The sequence below is a fragment of the Pseudorasbora parva genome, chromosome 10 (assembly GCF_024679245.1).
Source record: "Pseudorasbora parva isolate DD20220531a chromosome 10, ASM2467924v1, whole genome shotgun sequence".
Lineage (NCBI taxonomy): Eukaryota > Metazoa > Chordata > Actinopteri > Cypriniformes > Gobionidae > Pseudorasbora > Pseudorasbora parva.
Window position 1 is genome coordinate 31,540,031 of NC_090181.1, and position 15,476 is coordinate 31,555,506.

Consider the following 15,476-nt stretch of genomic DNA (forward strand, 5'->3'; position numbering starts at 1 on the left):
ACAGATACTGTATTAATTGTTTCAATGACTCATGCAGTTAGAACTTGTATTCTGCATTTCTTTTTACAGATATAAGCCAAGGAGTGGGGTTTGAACACACAAGGACATTTGTCCACAACACCTTAACCACTCGGCCCTCCTGGTTGGGGCAAGACTATATTTACTGCACCACACCCTCGCATTCTAACTTGCCACTCTGTGCTGTAATTTCAAATGCTTATCCGTGCTTAAACATCAAATTGAAAACCAAATTTGTATTACCAAGAGTGGGGTTTGAACTTAAGAGGACATTTTGGACATTTGTCCATTAGATCTCAACTCCTTAACCACAATCCTGGGTGTGTTCAGTAGTTTGAGCAGTCCAATCCCATATACAAAATCCAATAGACATTTGTCCATTAGATCTTAAGTCCAAAGCCTTAACCACTGGTTTTGGCTCGTGCTGTCAGAAATTGTGTACTGCAATAATGCTAAATTATAATTCGTTATCCAAAGGGCACTTTTCCATTGGATCTTAGGTCCAACAACTTAACCACTGGATTACACATCCAAAATGTTCTGTATTTATTTATAACAGATAAAAAGCAGTCTCTCAGTCAGATTATTTTGCTACCAGGACATTTGTCCATTAGATTTTTAAACCTATCATATTAACCACTAAGCCACTAGTTCGTGTTAATGATTGAAGATTAAAACATTCATCCTTCGAATCTTAAGTCCAATGCCTTAACTCTGCCATCCTAGTAAACTCTGAACACCTCTGCGGTCAAATTAATTTCTCATATTACAACTTCATTGTTCAAAATGTTTTGGTTGGTTTGTTTCAAGAAAAACAGAAAACAAAGAGAGAACAGTATTGGGTTCAGAGACAAGTCTTAAGCCTAGGTCCAGGCTAAAATGCATGTTTGAGCTGTTTTAACTGAAAGAAACTTGCACTGACATATCTTTAAAAATGTCACTGACATTATTTTGTTTCAATATGCACATCAGTAATGTTTTTTTTTTCTCCTAAGGCATGTGTATAAAAGCTACTTAAATGCTCTAATTGAACTAAAGCCCAATCCTGGTTTAATCCAAGCCCTGTCTGTGGAACCAGGCCTTTATGATTTAAAGTGGATTCAAACTTATTTCACCTACAAACAAGCACCATCATTGAAAAATGAAAAATTAACGCTATTTAGACTTTTAAAAGAATGTAGAAATGATGTCATATTTCTGGATGTAAACATGATGAGTGAAAAGTCTTAATAATTCAATGCCTTGAAAGTTGAAACTCACCAGTTGACTGAGCTCGCCAAAGAAAACTTAACACAGATCGAATCAGTTTAATTTCTCCATTACAAAGAGAGTCACGAACAGATGCACTCTTGAGACAGGAGTCTGTTCCGATCCCCTCTGAGCCTCACAACTCAGCTTTCGAAAGAACAAACTGTTAAACAAGCCTAAGTGACACACACTATAGTGTCAGTGAACAAGTCAGTTAAGCCATTTATAAGGGACTCCCACGCCCGCTTATTAAAAGACCCTGGTTTCATTGAGCTGTGCTCAATCATTCTGCCTTTGAGGCTTGGGGGAATGAATCTTGCTATTGATCTAAAAATCAAACTGTTCTCATATGACCGCTGAGAAAAAACACTGACCACTGACAGAACGCTAGCACTGCGTGATTACCCACAAAGTGTGGAAGAAAATCATTCATTCAGAGTAGCTACTATTCATCTATAACATCTCATTTAGTAAATAAAAACTATAGCATTATATTATGCCTATCTGATGAAATCACTAATGTCCTTTTTTAATGCAAAATGTCAAAATTAGCCATTTAATTTGTTTGCCTGATTATTATGTTTAACATTTCTATCCTAAAACAGCTGTCAATTATGAAATGTTTGTTTAGCTACGTCCATCTCGCAAGGTTTACTGAACTATCATGCGAATTCACACTCAGCATGGGCTGTGAACATAAAGCCCACCTACTTTAATTTGATTGGTCATCTCAAATATTTTGACATTGACGAGCAGTGACAGGCCGCAGAAAAATCAAGATCTTGGCACTATCAATATCCTTGCTGCAACACTAAAGTAGTGTTACTACTCTATTAGTCAATTATTTAACAACATTTATTTTAAACATCTCAGAAAAGTACCAAGGTCCAGACCTCGGATACCTCATAGCCTATATGGCCTATGGCCATGATCGTGATGCTTCCAAGCTTTTTAATGGCCAGACTGCCTTCCGCAATACAACTTATTAAAAAATGTAACTGATGCAACGCATGACATTGGACGCAGCGTAAACATTATAAACTGCGAAAAATCTCACAGATGCTCGACTAGATTGAGATGTGGGGAACCATTCCTGAAACATTTTTGCTTTGTGGAAGTGTGCATTATCCGGCTGAAAGAGGCCACAGCCACCACCATATCCATGAAAGGGTGTACATGGTCTGCAACAATTCTTAGGTAGGTGGTACGTGTCAAAGTAACATCCACATGGATGGCAGGACCCAAGGTTATCCAGCAGAACATCATCCAAAGTATCACACTGCCTCCAACAGCTTGCCTTCTTCCCGTTGTGCATCCTGGTGCCATGTTCCCCAGGTAAGCAACACGCTATCCATGTTTTGTAAAAGAAAACGTGATTCGTCAGATGTATTCAGCTTAATAAAAAAACGTAACTGATGTGACATATGACATCAGACAGTGTAAGCATTTTGAACTGCGAGAGGTTTTACACTTCACAGTTCTGATGCTCACGTGCCCACTGTTGGTGCTTTCGGCGGTGTACAGGGGGCACCTTAACTGGTCTGCAGCAATGCAGCCCCAATACGCAACAAACTGTGATGCACTGTATTCTAACACCTTTCTATCAGAACCAGCATTAACTTCTTGAGCAATTTCAGCTACAGTAGCTTTTCTGTTTGATCGGACCACACTAGCCAGCATTCGCTTGAAAGATACTGACCACTGCAGACTGGAAACACCCCACAAGAGCTGCAGTTTTGGATATGCTCTGACCCAGTCGTCTAGCCATTACAATTTGGCACTTGTCAAACTCGCTCAAAAAGATTTTGCCTTACGCTTGCCCATTTTTCCTGCTTCTAACACATTATAACACAAGACAAAAGTTCACTTGCTGCATAATATATCCCACCAACAGCTGCAGTAATGAAGAGATAATCACTTATTCACTTCACCTGTCAATGGTCATTATGTTATGCCTGATCAGTATATATGGTATGCGTATATGTACACTTACCTAAAGAATAATTAGACACACCACACTAATACTGTGTTTGACCCCCTTTCACCTTCAGAACTGCCTTAATTCTATGTGGCATTAATTCAACAAGGTGCTGAAAGCATTCTTTAGAAATGTTGGCCCATATTCATAGGATTGCATCGTGCAGTTGATGGAGATTTGTGGGATACACATCCAGGGGACGAATCTCCCATTCTACCACATCCCAAAGATGCTCTATTGGGTTGAGATCTGGTGACTGTGGGGGCCATTTTAGTTCAGTGAACTCATTGTCATGTTCAAGAAACCAATTTGAAATTATTCAAACTTTGTGACATGGTGCATTATCCTGCTGGAAGTAGCCATCAGAGGATGGGTACATGGTGGTCATAAAGGGATGGACATGGTCAGAAACAATGCTCAGGTAGGCCGTGGCATTTAAACGATGCCCAATTAGCACTAAGGGGCCTAAAGTGTGCCAAGAAAACATCCCCCACACCATTACACCACCACCACCAGCCTGCACAGTGGTAACAAGTTATGATGGAGCCATGTTCTCATTCTGTTTACACCAAATTCTGACTCTACCATCTGAATGTCTCAACAGAAATCGAGACTCATCAGACCAGGCAACATTTTTCCAGTCTTCAACTGTCCAATTTTGGTGAGCTTGTGCAAATTGTAGCCTCTTTTTCCTACTTGTAGTAGAGATCAGTGGTACCCAGTGGGGTCTTCTGCTGTTGTAGCCCATCCGCCTCAAGTTTGTGCGTGTTGTGGCTTCACAAATGCTTTGCTGCATACCTCGGATGTAATGAGGGGTTATTTCAGTCAAAGTTGCTATTCTCTCAGCTTGAATCAGTCGGCACATTCTCCTCTGACCACTAGCATCAACAAGCCCTTTTCGCCCACAGGACTGCCATATACTGGATTTTTCCCCCCTTTTCACACCCTTCTCTGTAAACACTAGAAATGGTTGTTAATAAAAATCCCAGTAACTGAGCAGATTGTGAATTACTCAGAGAGGCCTGTCTGGCACCAACAACCATGCCACGCTCAAAATTGCTTAAATAACCTTTCTTTCCCATTCTGACATTCAGTTTGGAGTTCAGGAGATTGTCTTGACCAGTACCACACCCCTAAATGCATTAAAGCCACTGCCATGTGATTTGTTGATTAGATAATTGCATTAATGAGAAATTTAACAGGTGTTCCTAATAATCCTTTAGATCAGTGTGTGTGTGTGTGTGTGTGTGTGTGTGTGTGTGTGTGTGTGTGTATCTATATATATATATATATATATATATGACCTATACACAGTAAAGGATGAACTGTTACTGCTGTCTCACATTTCACAGAAAGCAATGACTGTACCACTTTCTAAACAAATGTAGCCTGTAGGTTAATATGAGATGTAGACAGCAAGATAAAGTTTTTGCTCTCTACCATGCGTCACCTCTGTGAGCGTCGAGCCCAAGCAGGTCCCTTCTGAGCTGCAACTCTGTCCTGTTTACCCAGCACTTTTTCCTCTGGAGACGGATCAATAGAAAGGCTTCATCATCCCGCTCATCAGAGACAGACACCGCTAATGAGGCTCAGAACAGCTGACTGCTCACTTTTACACTGAGCGGGAAGGACCGTAGGGGGCACGAAGGGTTACATTGGAAAGAGGAACAGAGATCCAGTTTGAGGTAATGGCCACTCGTAAAGCAAAGTCAACATGAATTGCCATACCCATATTACATTTGTGAACTTGTGTATAGGCCTAGGTATTCATAAATGTATAACATTATCCAATTACCCCCATCAATAAGCCCACGAACGTGCATCAATATGTAATTTGGTAAAAAGGTTGTTTTGATTCCATGATGTCTTTTGGACATCAGAATATTATTCTAGATTGAGACAGAATATTTAATACATTTCTACACACGATGCATATCTTTAATAGTTTTAATTCCATCCTCAATGTGACCTTAACCTGCGTAGTTCTTGGATGTAAACAATGCACATTATTTTAATGGCCAATAAAAGTTGGTAATTTCTAGAGCTAATTCTGATTGGCCAAATAAAGCCTATTCTTGCAAATGGCAGGCAAGAGTACATATTTATATATCTGCTACAATATGGCCAAGTTTGAGGAGGGGGAATTTTATGCACATTTGCATCGATGTGTGTAACTATTTGGAAACAAGCAGATATAATATCAGCAGACTAAAACATGGCAGAAAACCTGGGGAAACAGCACAATCTCATGTTGCTTTGTAAAGCACTACTGCCACCATGAGGTGGGGAAAAGAAAGTTACCATTGTACATTTCATTTTTATTGTGTATTGTATATTTTAAGGCTGTGTTACCATTTCACACCAGCAACTGTTTAACATGTCATTTTACCATGTTGTTTCATTTGAATACAACACTTATTTTTATATATCAGGGCTTAAACTGCTAGGCTAAATTTTTTTAAATGTTGAAATAATTTTTTTTTTTTTTTTTTAAATCAGCATATAAATACAAATGTGCAAATATGAATAACCAAGAAGAGAATAATGAAGAGAAATGGTCTTTAATGTTTTTTCCCCATGTTAATAGTGATTCATACAAAAAAATGAAAGACAATTTTGCTCCAACAAGAAAAAGAACCTCATCACTGTAAGATACTGTCAGAATGGATGCTTGATATTCACTGAATGTTAAAAATTACATTAGTATGGCATCACATAACTGAAAACGTCAATGGCTACTGTATCACAGGAACTGGCAACACCGTGGTGGATCAGCATGAGAAGCACATTTTAATCAATGTTTCTGTCAGATATTGTGGAAGATCTGATATAGCATGAAACCAATACATTTAGTGTTGGCTCTTAAAATCAGTTTATAAATCTTAAAAATTCCAAGATACACTGAAATAACCAGTTGCCAGACAAAACGCAGAAAAAAATTGGGAGATGGAGACTTCAAATGTGAAACCGACTCAAGAAAAACACTAAGGCAACTGCACCTCAAAAAACTAGAGTAACCACACAACAGCCTTATGCAAGACTGGAAGCATCTTCTCAACGTCGATCCTTTCGATCAGACTTCCGATCCCTCTCATTTCTGGAGGACCTTCTCCCTGACCTGCTTCCTTCTGAATTCGTCCTCTTCCTGTCAGGTTTGGCGTTTTTGTCTTTGGACCCCTTGCTTTCCCGTCCACTGCCTTTGGAGGACTTGTGTCCCCTCTCACTGCCACTCTTCCGACGCTCCCTGTCTGACGGTCTCCGGCGGCGTTTGTGGTCTCGGCCATCTCGATCCCTGCCACGGCTGCGGGAGCGTGAACTGGAAGATGACGAGGAGGAGCCAGAGGAACTGCTGCTGGAGCCACTAGAAGAGGAGCTGGATCCACTGGAGGAGGAGCTTGAAGAGGAACTGGAAGAGGAGCTACTGCTACTTCGGCTCTTGCTCCTCTTTTCCCGAACCTTAACTCGACCACGAGCGTCATCGGCCTCCTCGCCAGCCTCCTTCGTGTCCACTGTGGCTCCTTGCGGCTGGACTGATGGTTCCTGGCTCTGCTCTTGAGATGGAACTTCGGGGTCAGGTTCAAGCTGTGGCTGTTGGATCTCAGGTGCAGTGTCTTGTTTGGTGTCATGTTCTGTCACATCAGGGGCTGGGACATCCAGTTGAGGCTCTTTACACTGCTCAGGCTGTTTCTCCATGAGGTTTTCAGGGGATTTCTGAGAGTCCATTACGACGTCCTGCTGAGTCTCATTCTCTGTCTCCTGCTCTTCATCCCTTTTTACATTACCTACCTCTTCAACTATGGCTTCTGGACTCTCAACCTGCAGCTTACTCTGTGTCTCAGGCTCCCTAACAACTTCAGTGACCTCCATCTGCGCTTCCTCGTCTTCCTTAACCTCAACCGTTCCCATATCCTCCTCCTCGTCCTCCTCCTCATCTTCCTCCTCAGCCTTCCTCTCACTCTCATCATGTTTATCCTTCTCCTCGGCCTGCTCCTTCTCCTTCTCCCTCTCTCTAATCTCTGAGCTATCCTCTCCTTCCTCCTCCACTACATCTTCCTCCTCATCCTCTATCTCCACATCATGCCTGTTACCTGTCCGCCCTACTCCAGCCTTACCCTCCTCTTGATCTTCTTTCTTCGTCTCTTCAGCCCGACGGCTATCCTCCATTTCTCTGTCACCTGTCCTCTGGGACTGACGCCTTGGCCGAGCCTCCATTTTGTTGAGTTGCTCTGCAAAGGCTTCACGTCTCTCATCAAACACACCTGGAAAGATGAAAAAAAATGTTGTGTATATGTATAGGCCTTAAAAAGTGGTAATAATCAGAATAATCATGAATGAAAAAAAAAAGGATAATCAGAACTCCAGTCTGACGCATGTGTCAATGTGAATAAAAGCAGTGACTGAATGCTATGTGGGGTCAGAAAGCTCTCAGATTTCATCAAAAATTTCCTAATCTGCAACATATGGATGAGTAATTAATGACAATTTTCTTTAAGCCGACGATATTAGCCTGCCGAAAAAAAGAAAAAAAATTGCGAAACTGCCTGAGTTCATCTGCAAAACGGTGCTCGTGCACACAAGTGACAATCACGTCTTTGATTATTCACACTGCATGATCAGAGAGAACCGCCGACGAGTCACTGACGGCAGCGATATATTTGGCATAGGGCTGGGCGATATGGCCCAAAAAAATTATCACGATATAATTTAGCATATCAGTCGATATCGATAAATATCCCGATAAATGTAAAATCTTTATTTCTTTAAAGTTTAAAGGCATATTTTTGCTCCTGAGTGAAATATGTAGAAAACAAACAGTTAGCTGTGGTTTTAAACTATCCTTTATTGTCAAAACATGACAAACACTTCCCAAACAAGTGAACAATTTATTTAAACTGAGGTAGATTTATTTATTAAAATCTTAACTGTGGTCAGCATTTTTTTACTCAACACTTTATATCAATAATATATCATTATACAGGGCTTGAAATTAAGCATGTTCATGTGCTTGTCCTTCGAACAAGTAAATCGTTCAAGCTTGTCCAAGTAAAAAATTAGCTTGTCCGGAAAAGTGTGTGTGTGTGTGTGTGTGTGTGTGTGTGTGTGTTTGTGTGTTGTAAATATAATTTATTCTGAAGCAATATTCTCACCAGTGTTCAATCAGCTTTGACATATTTAAATCTGCATATTTGTGGTTTTTATTTTTATTGAATCATTTGAAATTTGTGATATTTTCACCTTTTATAAAGGGCATTTTCCCTTAAGCTTATTAAATATAGGCTAAGCTTCATGTTTCATTTTATATTTGTAATTTTGATCAATACATTAAATTAAAATAAAACACTATAAGGGCTGTTACCAATCAAATTAAATAATTTACACTGAAAAATGACAACAGCATTAAATAATGTTTTGAGATTTGTAGTTTTGAATAGACAAATAAGACATGTTGGAAAGTATGTTTAAAGATCAAATTAAACCACCAGTAGGTGGCAGCAGGTGGCCGTCTTAATGAGCGAGTCATTGAGTCGTTCATTCAAACGATTCATTCAAACACTGAATCGTTCATTTACCCACGTTGCTGTGAGACGCGTTGCGGTTCTGCTGTGAACGATTTTCGCAGCTGAAATAGAACAAAAACGCTCAATATTGCATTATATATATTTAATTGTGTAAGTAAAACACTAAAAACGCAAAAGGTCAAAAAAAAAAAGCGTTTTAAGAAACATTTTGAGGCCCCTTCTCTTGCCTTACAGTGGATTGGTCCACCGTGCATCTCACCGACACACACACACACACACACACACACACACACACACACACACACACACACACACACCTCACCGACAGTGGGCTGGTCGGGAGAGAGAAAAGTTCAGTATTTGTGGATCTCCAGTAAGGGCTGTCTAGTCTATTTTATTAATTTTAAACACCAGATGACATTATTTCTCTTTTGATACAGGCGATGCGGAGTCATTAATACATCACCAAAGACAAACAATTATGATAGCGATGTACAAGTCCGATGTTTTAGTGATTATATAGTTTGGTAACGTTAGCCTGTTGTAAATAAGTCACCCACTACAGCTAACAATAAGCCGGTGTGTGAATGTAGTTAATGTAGATTCACCGCTGTGTTGGGCTCAATGTTATATGGAAGAACTTTGAAGAAACACGATAATTTAATAATTAAATTCCGTGTGGTGAACGTGAACCTATGATAAGCAGTCCACGCACGTCGCTCTGTTTTATGTCGGATGGGATCACTAAAATATCCTCAAACCACTGAAGTTGAGCGAACTAACTTGTCAACGATATCTGTGTCCCCCGAGCTGGCCGTGAGCGCTGCATTTTCCTCACTATTGCTCATTTTTATCGCTCCACTTAACTCCGATCCTCCAAGCCTGTCAGCCACAGACTGTAAACATTACCGCGTGCAGCACGCAGACGCCCGGTCTGCAATATGCATGCGCAGCATTACGCATAGCGCGTAAGCATTATATCGAGAATTTATCGACCTGTTGTTATCGTTTTATCGAGGAAAATTATATCGTGATAATTATCGTTATCGTTTTATCGCCCAGCCCTAATTTGGCATGCTAAATATCTGGACCTGACTGCGATTCAAACTCTTGCTGTGGGAAATGAGTTCTGACTGAATTACATCGGCAATGACCGACAGCCAATGAGAGAGTGAGATACAGGGCAGCGAGAGGTTCAGAGAGGAGTTAGACAGATTTTCAACATTTTAATAGATATATTTACAATTTTATCAAACTGAAACAGAGCCCAAACATTTGGACATCCAGCCGCAGATTACACAATTATTTATTTAACTCTTTGCAGAACACAATCCTTACTCCCTCTGTCTATCCAACAATTTCCTCCACAATATGCTTTTTTCTTTTTCTCCACAAATCAGCACAGACAATTTGGAGAAAACTTTGTGCAGTTTATTATTTTGAATAACAATTCAAAGTCTCGAGCGAGAACTCCGGTCTGACGCAAGTGTGATCGGTCAATGTGAACACAGCAGTGACTGAATGCTACCCCAGATAGTCCTGTGGTGTGAAAAGAGCAGTGACCCAACGAGTTTGAAAATCATGCATTTTGAACTAGGCTTTAGGTGAACTAACCCTTTAAAACTTTTTGGAGCAACGAACATTAGAGTAAATGTTAATATAAGGTGTAAACAGGGTCTAAATTATAACTTGTGAAAATGGAGAAAGAAAAAAGCAAATAACAAGAAACTTACCATTTAATTTTTTCTGAGACTCTTCCAGGAGCTTTTGAGTAGCGGAGCACATTCGCCCAGGCAGGTAGAAGATCGGGGGCTTGGTCTTAGTGCGAATGAACTTGATGAGCTTAGTATTATGTGCATTCCACTCTTCTTGCTGAAAATACACAACAGCACAACGCATGTATGAAAAGTCAATCCAAGAAAAATCTATCAACAAAAAAAAATTACTGCAAGCATACAATAAAATGCCCTGCAGCCGAGACATACCAGTTGAGCGAGCTCCACTTTGTGCTCCAGCAGTCGCAGCTCTGTTTGTTTGGCACGTCTTTCTTCAAAGAGCTCTCTCCTTTCACTCTCAACTTTTTTACGCTCCTGTTCTGCCTGCACTTCCAATTTCTGCTCAATTTCTTGCCGGCGTTTTAACTGGAGGGGGGAGAAACGGCATTAAAGTAGCACGTCTCAGATGTATTTTGACTTGGTGCTGTACACAATTCACTGACTATAAAGATGAACTGAATGCAAAATAGTGGGTTAGAAATAATTCCACTTTGGCAGACCCCCTTGAAAAAAAAAAATCCTTATTCTAGACCAGGGATGGGCAAACAATCCTGAAGGGCCACTGTCCTGCCAAGTTCAACTCCAACTATGGTTGGGCCAATAAACGATGCCATAGTCGATGGCTGAAAGTCATTGCGACGTTGAGCCGGCATCATGTAGTTTCCATGGCGACGCGTCCTGCTTGTCACATGACTCACTCCAGCCACAAAAAAAGACCTTTATGACAGATGCATCGCTTTTATTTCCTTTTTTTTAAAATTAAAAATATTCACAAACTTGCTTAATGACACTGTCTTATATTCCGATTCTCAAATACGCACAAGTGTAATTAGTCATTTAAAAACCCTTTATAAATGAATATGTGAATACATTTCTCCCAAAATACATGCAAGTTGGTTAAGTGGCTGGTAAACTGGGAGACAAATAGTGTAAACTTTATAGTTACTTACACTATGTGTATCTGATATGAATAAAGAACGCAAGCAAATTCTATTTGAATGGAGTGTTATTGCTGCTTCCATAGACACCAGTGTATTTTACAAACTACAAAATGTATTTTGCTAGTACGCATGTGTATTTAAATGTTCCGAAAACTAAAAGAAACATTATGAGGTTGAAAACACCAAGTAGTTATGATGCATGACAAGCACTGAGCATGAGGCAATCTCTGCCAGTTGTCACTTCATTGTAAATTCTAATGGCTCGTTCACACAGAACACAAAATGCAAGGTCTCAAGAGAAAAGTTTCTGATTTTAAAGAGCGCCACGTTTAGAGCACTGTTTAGATGCACGAGATGATGCTCTTTCATGCCCCATGGCCCACCTACCCCTATCACTACCCCCGTTGTCATAGTTAATTTCTCCAATGTTTATTTGATAGACATCGCCCAACCCTAGCACTATCCCTAATCAAACACACCTGAACCAGTTAAGCTACAGGCAGGCGAGTTATATCATTGTTAGTTAAACTCTTCAAAACAGTGACCCTCTGGGACTGAGTTTGCACATTTCTGTTCTTGATGAATTTATCAGAAAATACACTTAAAAGGAACCACACACACACACACAAAAGAACAAATAGGACGACATAAAAACAAAAAAAAAACATCCAAGTAAAAAATTCATAGCATATGTCTACCCGATCTGTGGACACAGTAGACTCCTGTTTAAACTTCTGCAACGTTCCCATCAATAGGCCAAACATGCGCCGGTTTCTGAATGAGAAAAATTTATCATTTTTTAATTAATTCAAGAAAACAAGAAAATGAATGCTTAAAAGCTTTGCAGACATTTCCTGAAACAAAAGCAATACCTCTGCTTTCCTCTCTCGTCCATGGTCTGATCTTGAATGAGATCTCGGCGCGTACGTTCTTTGGAGGTAGCAACCACAGATGACTGCAACGCTGGCTACAGATAGAAAACAAAAGCAAGACTCAAACAATAAGGGGGCGAATCTACATGGGGGAGGAAGGCAGGGAGGAAATATAGTCTGCATACTTTTTTGACGTCATCATCATCCTCAGCGTCGCTGTCATGGCGCGAATCTCTCCTGGCTCGCTGATCCCCGGCCAGCCTAGTTTGACGAGACATGTTGTAAATACACTTGGAAACCTCAACTGTTATTTTATAACATATCGAGAAATAAGGTAATTTGTGAGAGATACCTCACCTCAAGAGTGCCCCTTCAATGTCTCTCTGTTTGGCTGGGGGTCCTCCACCGCTATCTGAGAGTCCACGCCTGAGAGGGGTTGAAAGAAATTAAGGACAAATCCAACATGTACTTATTACTAGCCTTTACCTAGAAAATAACAGATTCTTACCTCAACAAATTGATTCCACGCCCCCTACCTCCACCTGGGCCTGTGATGGTCAGTCTCCTATTTTGACCCGGTCTGGAAAAGGCAGAAGTTACAAGATGCACAGTTAATAAGCACAGATTCAAATAAAAGACCAGCAAATTTAACCAACTAACTGTACAACTTATTGCTCAGCAACAATACATAAGCTTCACAATCACAATCCAGGTCAGTGGATTATAATGGAAAAACAACATATATAGACAACAGTAAATGCAATTATAGCATACTGATAAGAGGGATTATCAACTTTAAAAATGGAGGAGAAACTGCTTTAAAGCATCAACTCATATTCTAATACTTTGGCACAAAGTAATCTCATCCAGAACAAAGAACCCAAAAAACAAACCACCCACAAACTATGAGCTAAGGATAAAAATGAAAAACTAAAATTAATCGAATTAAGCCAACCACAATCCATTTTGATGTTTAATTATCAGTATTTTAAAACACCATTCCTTGTCATCATGGGGAAAACTATTTCGTACAATAACTTGTTAAACTTTAAACTAAAAACAGACCTACAATGGTCTAGGGATGGGCAACAGTGGTTGAGTACTCGATTACTCGAACGTGACGATCGATCATGAAAACGATGATCGCCCTGACTGTAAAAAATATATTTGTATATTTCTCGGATTGGTTATTGCGGCATTTCGGACGGTAACCTCCGTATCCGCGTCCTTTTCCACCGATGCAAGTTGTATTGTTTGTTTTATACTTGATATGTTGTCTATATCAGATTAATCTCATATAGGATGGCGTTTGGTTGAGTTTAATAACCAGCTAGCAAAGCGCTGCCGTTATTTCGGCTGGTGTTTATTCTCTGTAGCTTTAGTTCAAATGCGAACAGCCCAACATTTTCGACTCTGGGTTATTTGAGACGGTCATATTATTTTTAGATAGGCTATTTCTTTTTCAAAAACATTAATGATATTAATAATGCAGCAGTGTTACTCATTTTTTTAACATTCGATCTGTTTTAATGTTTCTCACTTTGATCATGAAAAATAAAATGATGTGCAGCGCCAATCTGTCATGTAGGCTACATAGAATTATAATAAGAACACATTCTCTAGCAAAGTTCTGCGGGGTGGTGTATTCACAGTAGCAGCTCAAATACAATGCCCGATACATTGACTTGGTTAGTTGAGACAGTTAGGCCTATTTAGTTTCTTTTTCTTTAAGACATTTATGCATCATAATGTAACAGTTATTTTTGTATAGTCATATGTTCATATTTGCATAGACATCTCATGTTTTTGTCGCATACATTTTTATAAGTCTTAAAATAGTTCCATATCTCCATGACGGCGGCGCCCCGCCCCCCGCACAAGCCCCGCCCATGGTTAATCGATTACTCATTTTTGAGACCTATCGATGATCGGAATGAAAAATTGACAAAAATGCCCATCCCTACGTCTTCTCAAAAAAAGCCCTGTGGATAATGACTCAGTATACCTGCACTAAAACTATGTAAGAACTTAATTCAATTTTGTACATTTCACACCATTTAGAGACCTATCTTGTGTTGTTTCTACATTAATTTGATGATTAAACGTAAAGTTACAATATAAAACTATTGTGAAGTATTTTTTTTTTAAATAAAACTTATGGTGGGTGTGATTATTTGCAGAAAACATTAGTTATTTTAATCGATAGACAGCACCACCACAAAAAAAAAGACTAGAAAAAGCTATATTGTCCTGTCCAGACAGTTTCAATGCACCTCTAAAAGGCTTTTTGGTTACTTTTAGAAGACAACAAAATTACGTTACTGTGTTGGGTCTCCAAAGCTTTGAATGAAAAACCAGAAACACGCATCTCTTCCCATACAAACTAATAGAAAGCAGGAAGTCCCTGCTAGACTTGTTTATAACCTTTTATCATTTGAATGTAGATACACCATAAGGGCCAATCTTCAAAGAGAACGTAGTTTTTAAATCTAATTAACATGTTACTAAGGCTAGTTTTTAAACCAGATAATGTTCATTATACCGAATGTATTTAATAATGCGTATGTGCTTTCAAAAAGAGATATGCTGCTAGCTCTACTGTAGCACTGTATTTTTTAGGTCTTAGGTGATTTAGATAGCTGCGCGATATCACTGCACAAATATAAAGACTAATTAGTGTAATATGTCGATTATTTAAAAGCTACAATTACACGTGATACTTTAGCTTGTGCGTTAGCCGCTAGCTTAGCTTGCTAAAAGGCCCTGCTTTATTTTCCACGAAATAAAGGTGACTAGTTCAAACGCTTTCAGGAAATAATACCTCAATTCACTCGGATCTCTGCCGGTTAGTTTTCGAATATTTTCGTCCACGCTCTTTAAGTTTTCCTTAGCTTTTTCAAGCTGGTCTTGCAAACTTCGCACGGCCACCGCCATCTTGCTCTTCGATTTACAGCAGTGCGTGGAACGGAACGTCGTGCGCGCGCTCGTCTCAAGGCGAGTAGCGCTGATCATATGGGCGGTCCCATCTGTGGGCGGTCCTGCCATATCGAAACCCCACACACAGGTGGCGCGCAAGGAACGCCCATGTGATTGACAGGATCCCCGTCGAGATTGTTACAGATGGT

The 15,476-nt window shown here is 39.8% G+C and overlaps 1 protein-coding gene across 1 annotated transcript; it reads right to left on the reverse strand.

Moving 5' to 3' along the window:
• Window positions 1–5,789: 5,789 nt before the first annotated feature.
• On the reverse strand, window positions 5,790–15,337 carry pnn (pinin, desmosome associated protein). The gene is made up of 9 exons (XM_067455850.1): window positions 15,173–15,337; window positions 12,860–12,931; window positions 12,709–12,777; window positions 12,537–12,612; window positions 12,352–12,446; window positions 12,178–12,253; window positions 10,749–10,904; window positions 10,497–10,635; window positions 5,790–7,503 (listed from the first exon to the last, which is right to left on the reverse strand). Exons 1-9 carry the CDS (start codon window positions 15,283–15,285, stop codon window positions 6,299–6,301), a joined length of 2,001 nt encoding a protein of 666 aa, XP_067311951.1. The 5' UTR covers window positions 15,286–15,337; the 3' UTR covers window positions 5,790–6,298.
• Between the last annotated feature and the right edge of the window lie 139 nt (window positions 15,338–15,476).

Bases quoted from the DNA above. Each gene is read 5' to 3' on its own strand.
- pnn (XM_067455850.1), bottom strand. From the start codon at position 15,285: ATGGCGGTGGCCGTGCGAAGTTTGCAAGACCAGCTTGAAAAAGCTAAG. The intron at 12,254-12,351 runs GTATTGCTTTTG...TTTCTCATTCAG, and splicing joins GACGAGAGAGGAAAGCAGAG to AAACCGGCGCATGTTTGGCC. The intron at 7,504-10,496 runs GTAAGTTTCTTG...TCATCTTTCCAG, and splicing joins GTCTCAGAAAAAATTAAATG to GTGTGTTTGATGAGAGACGT.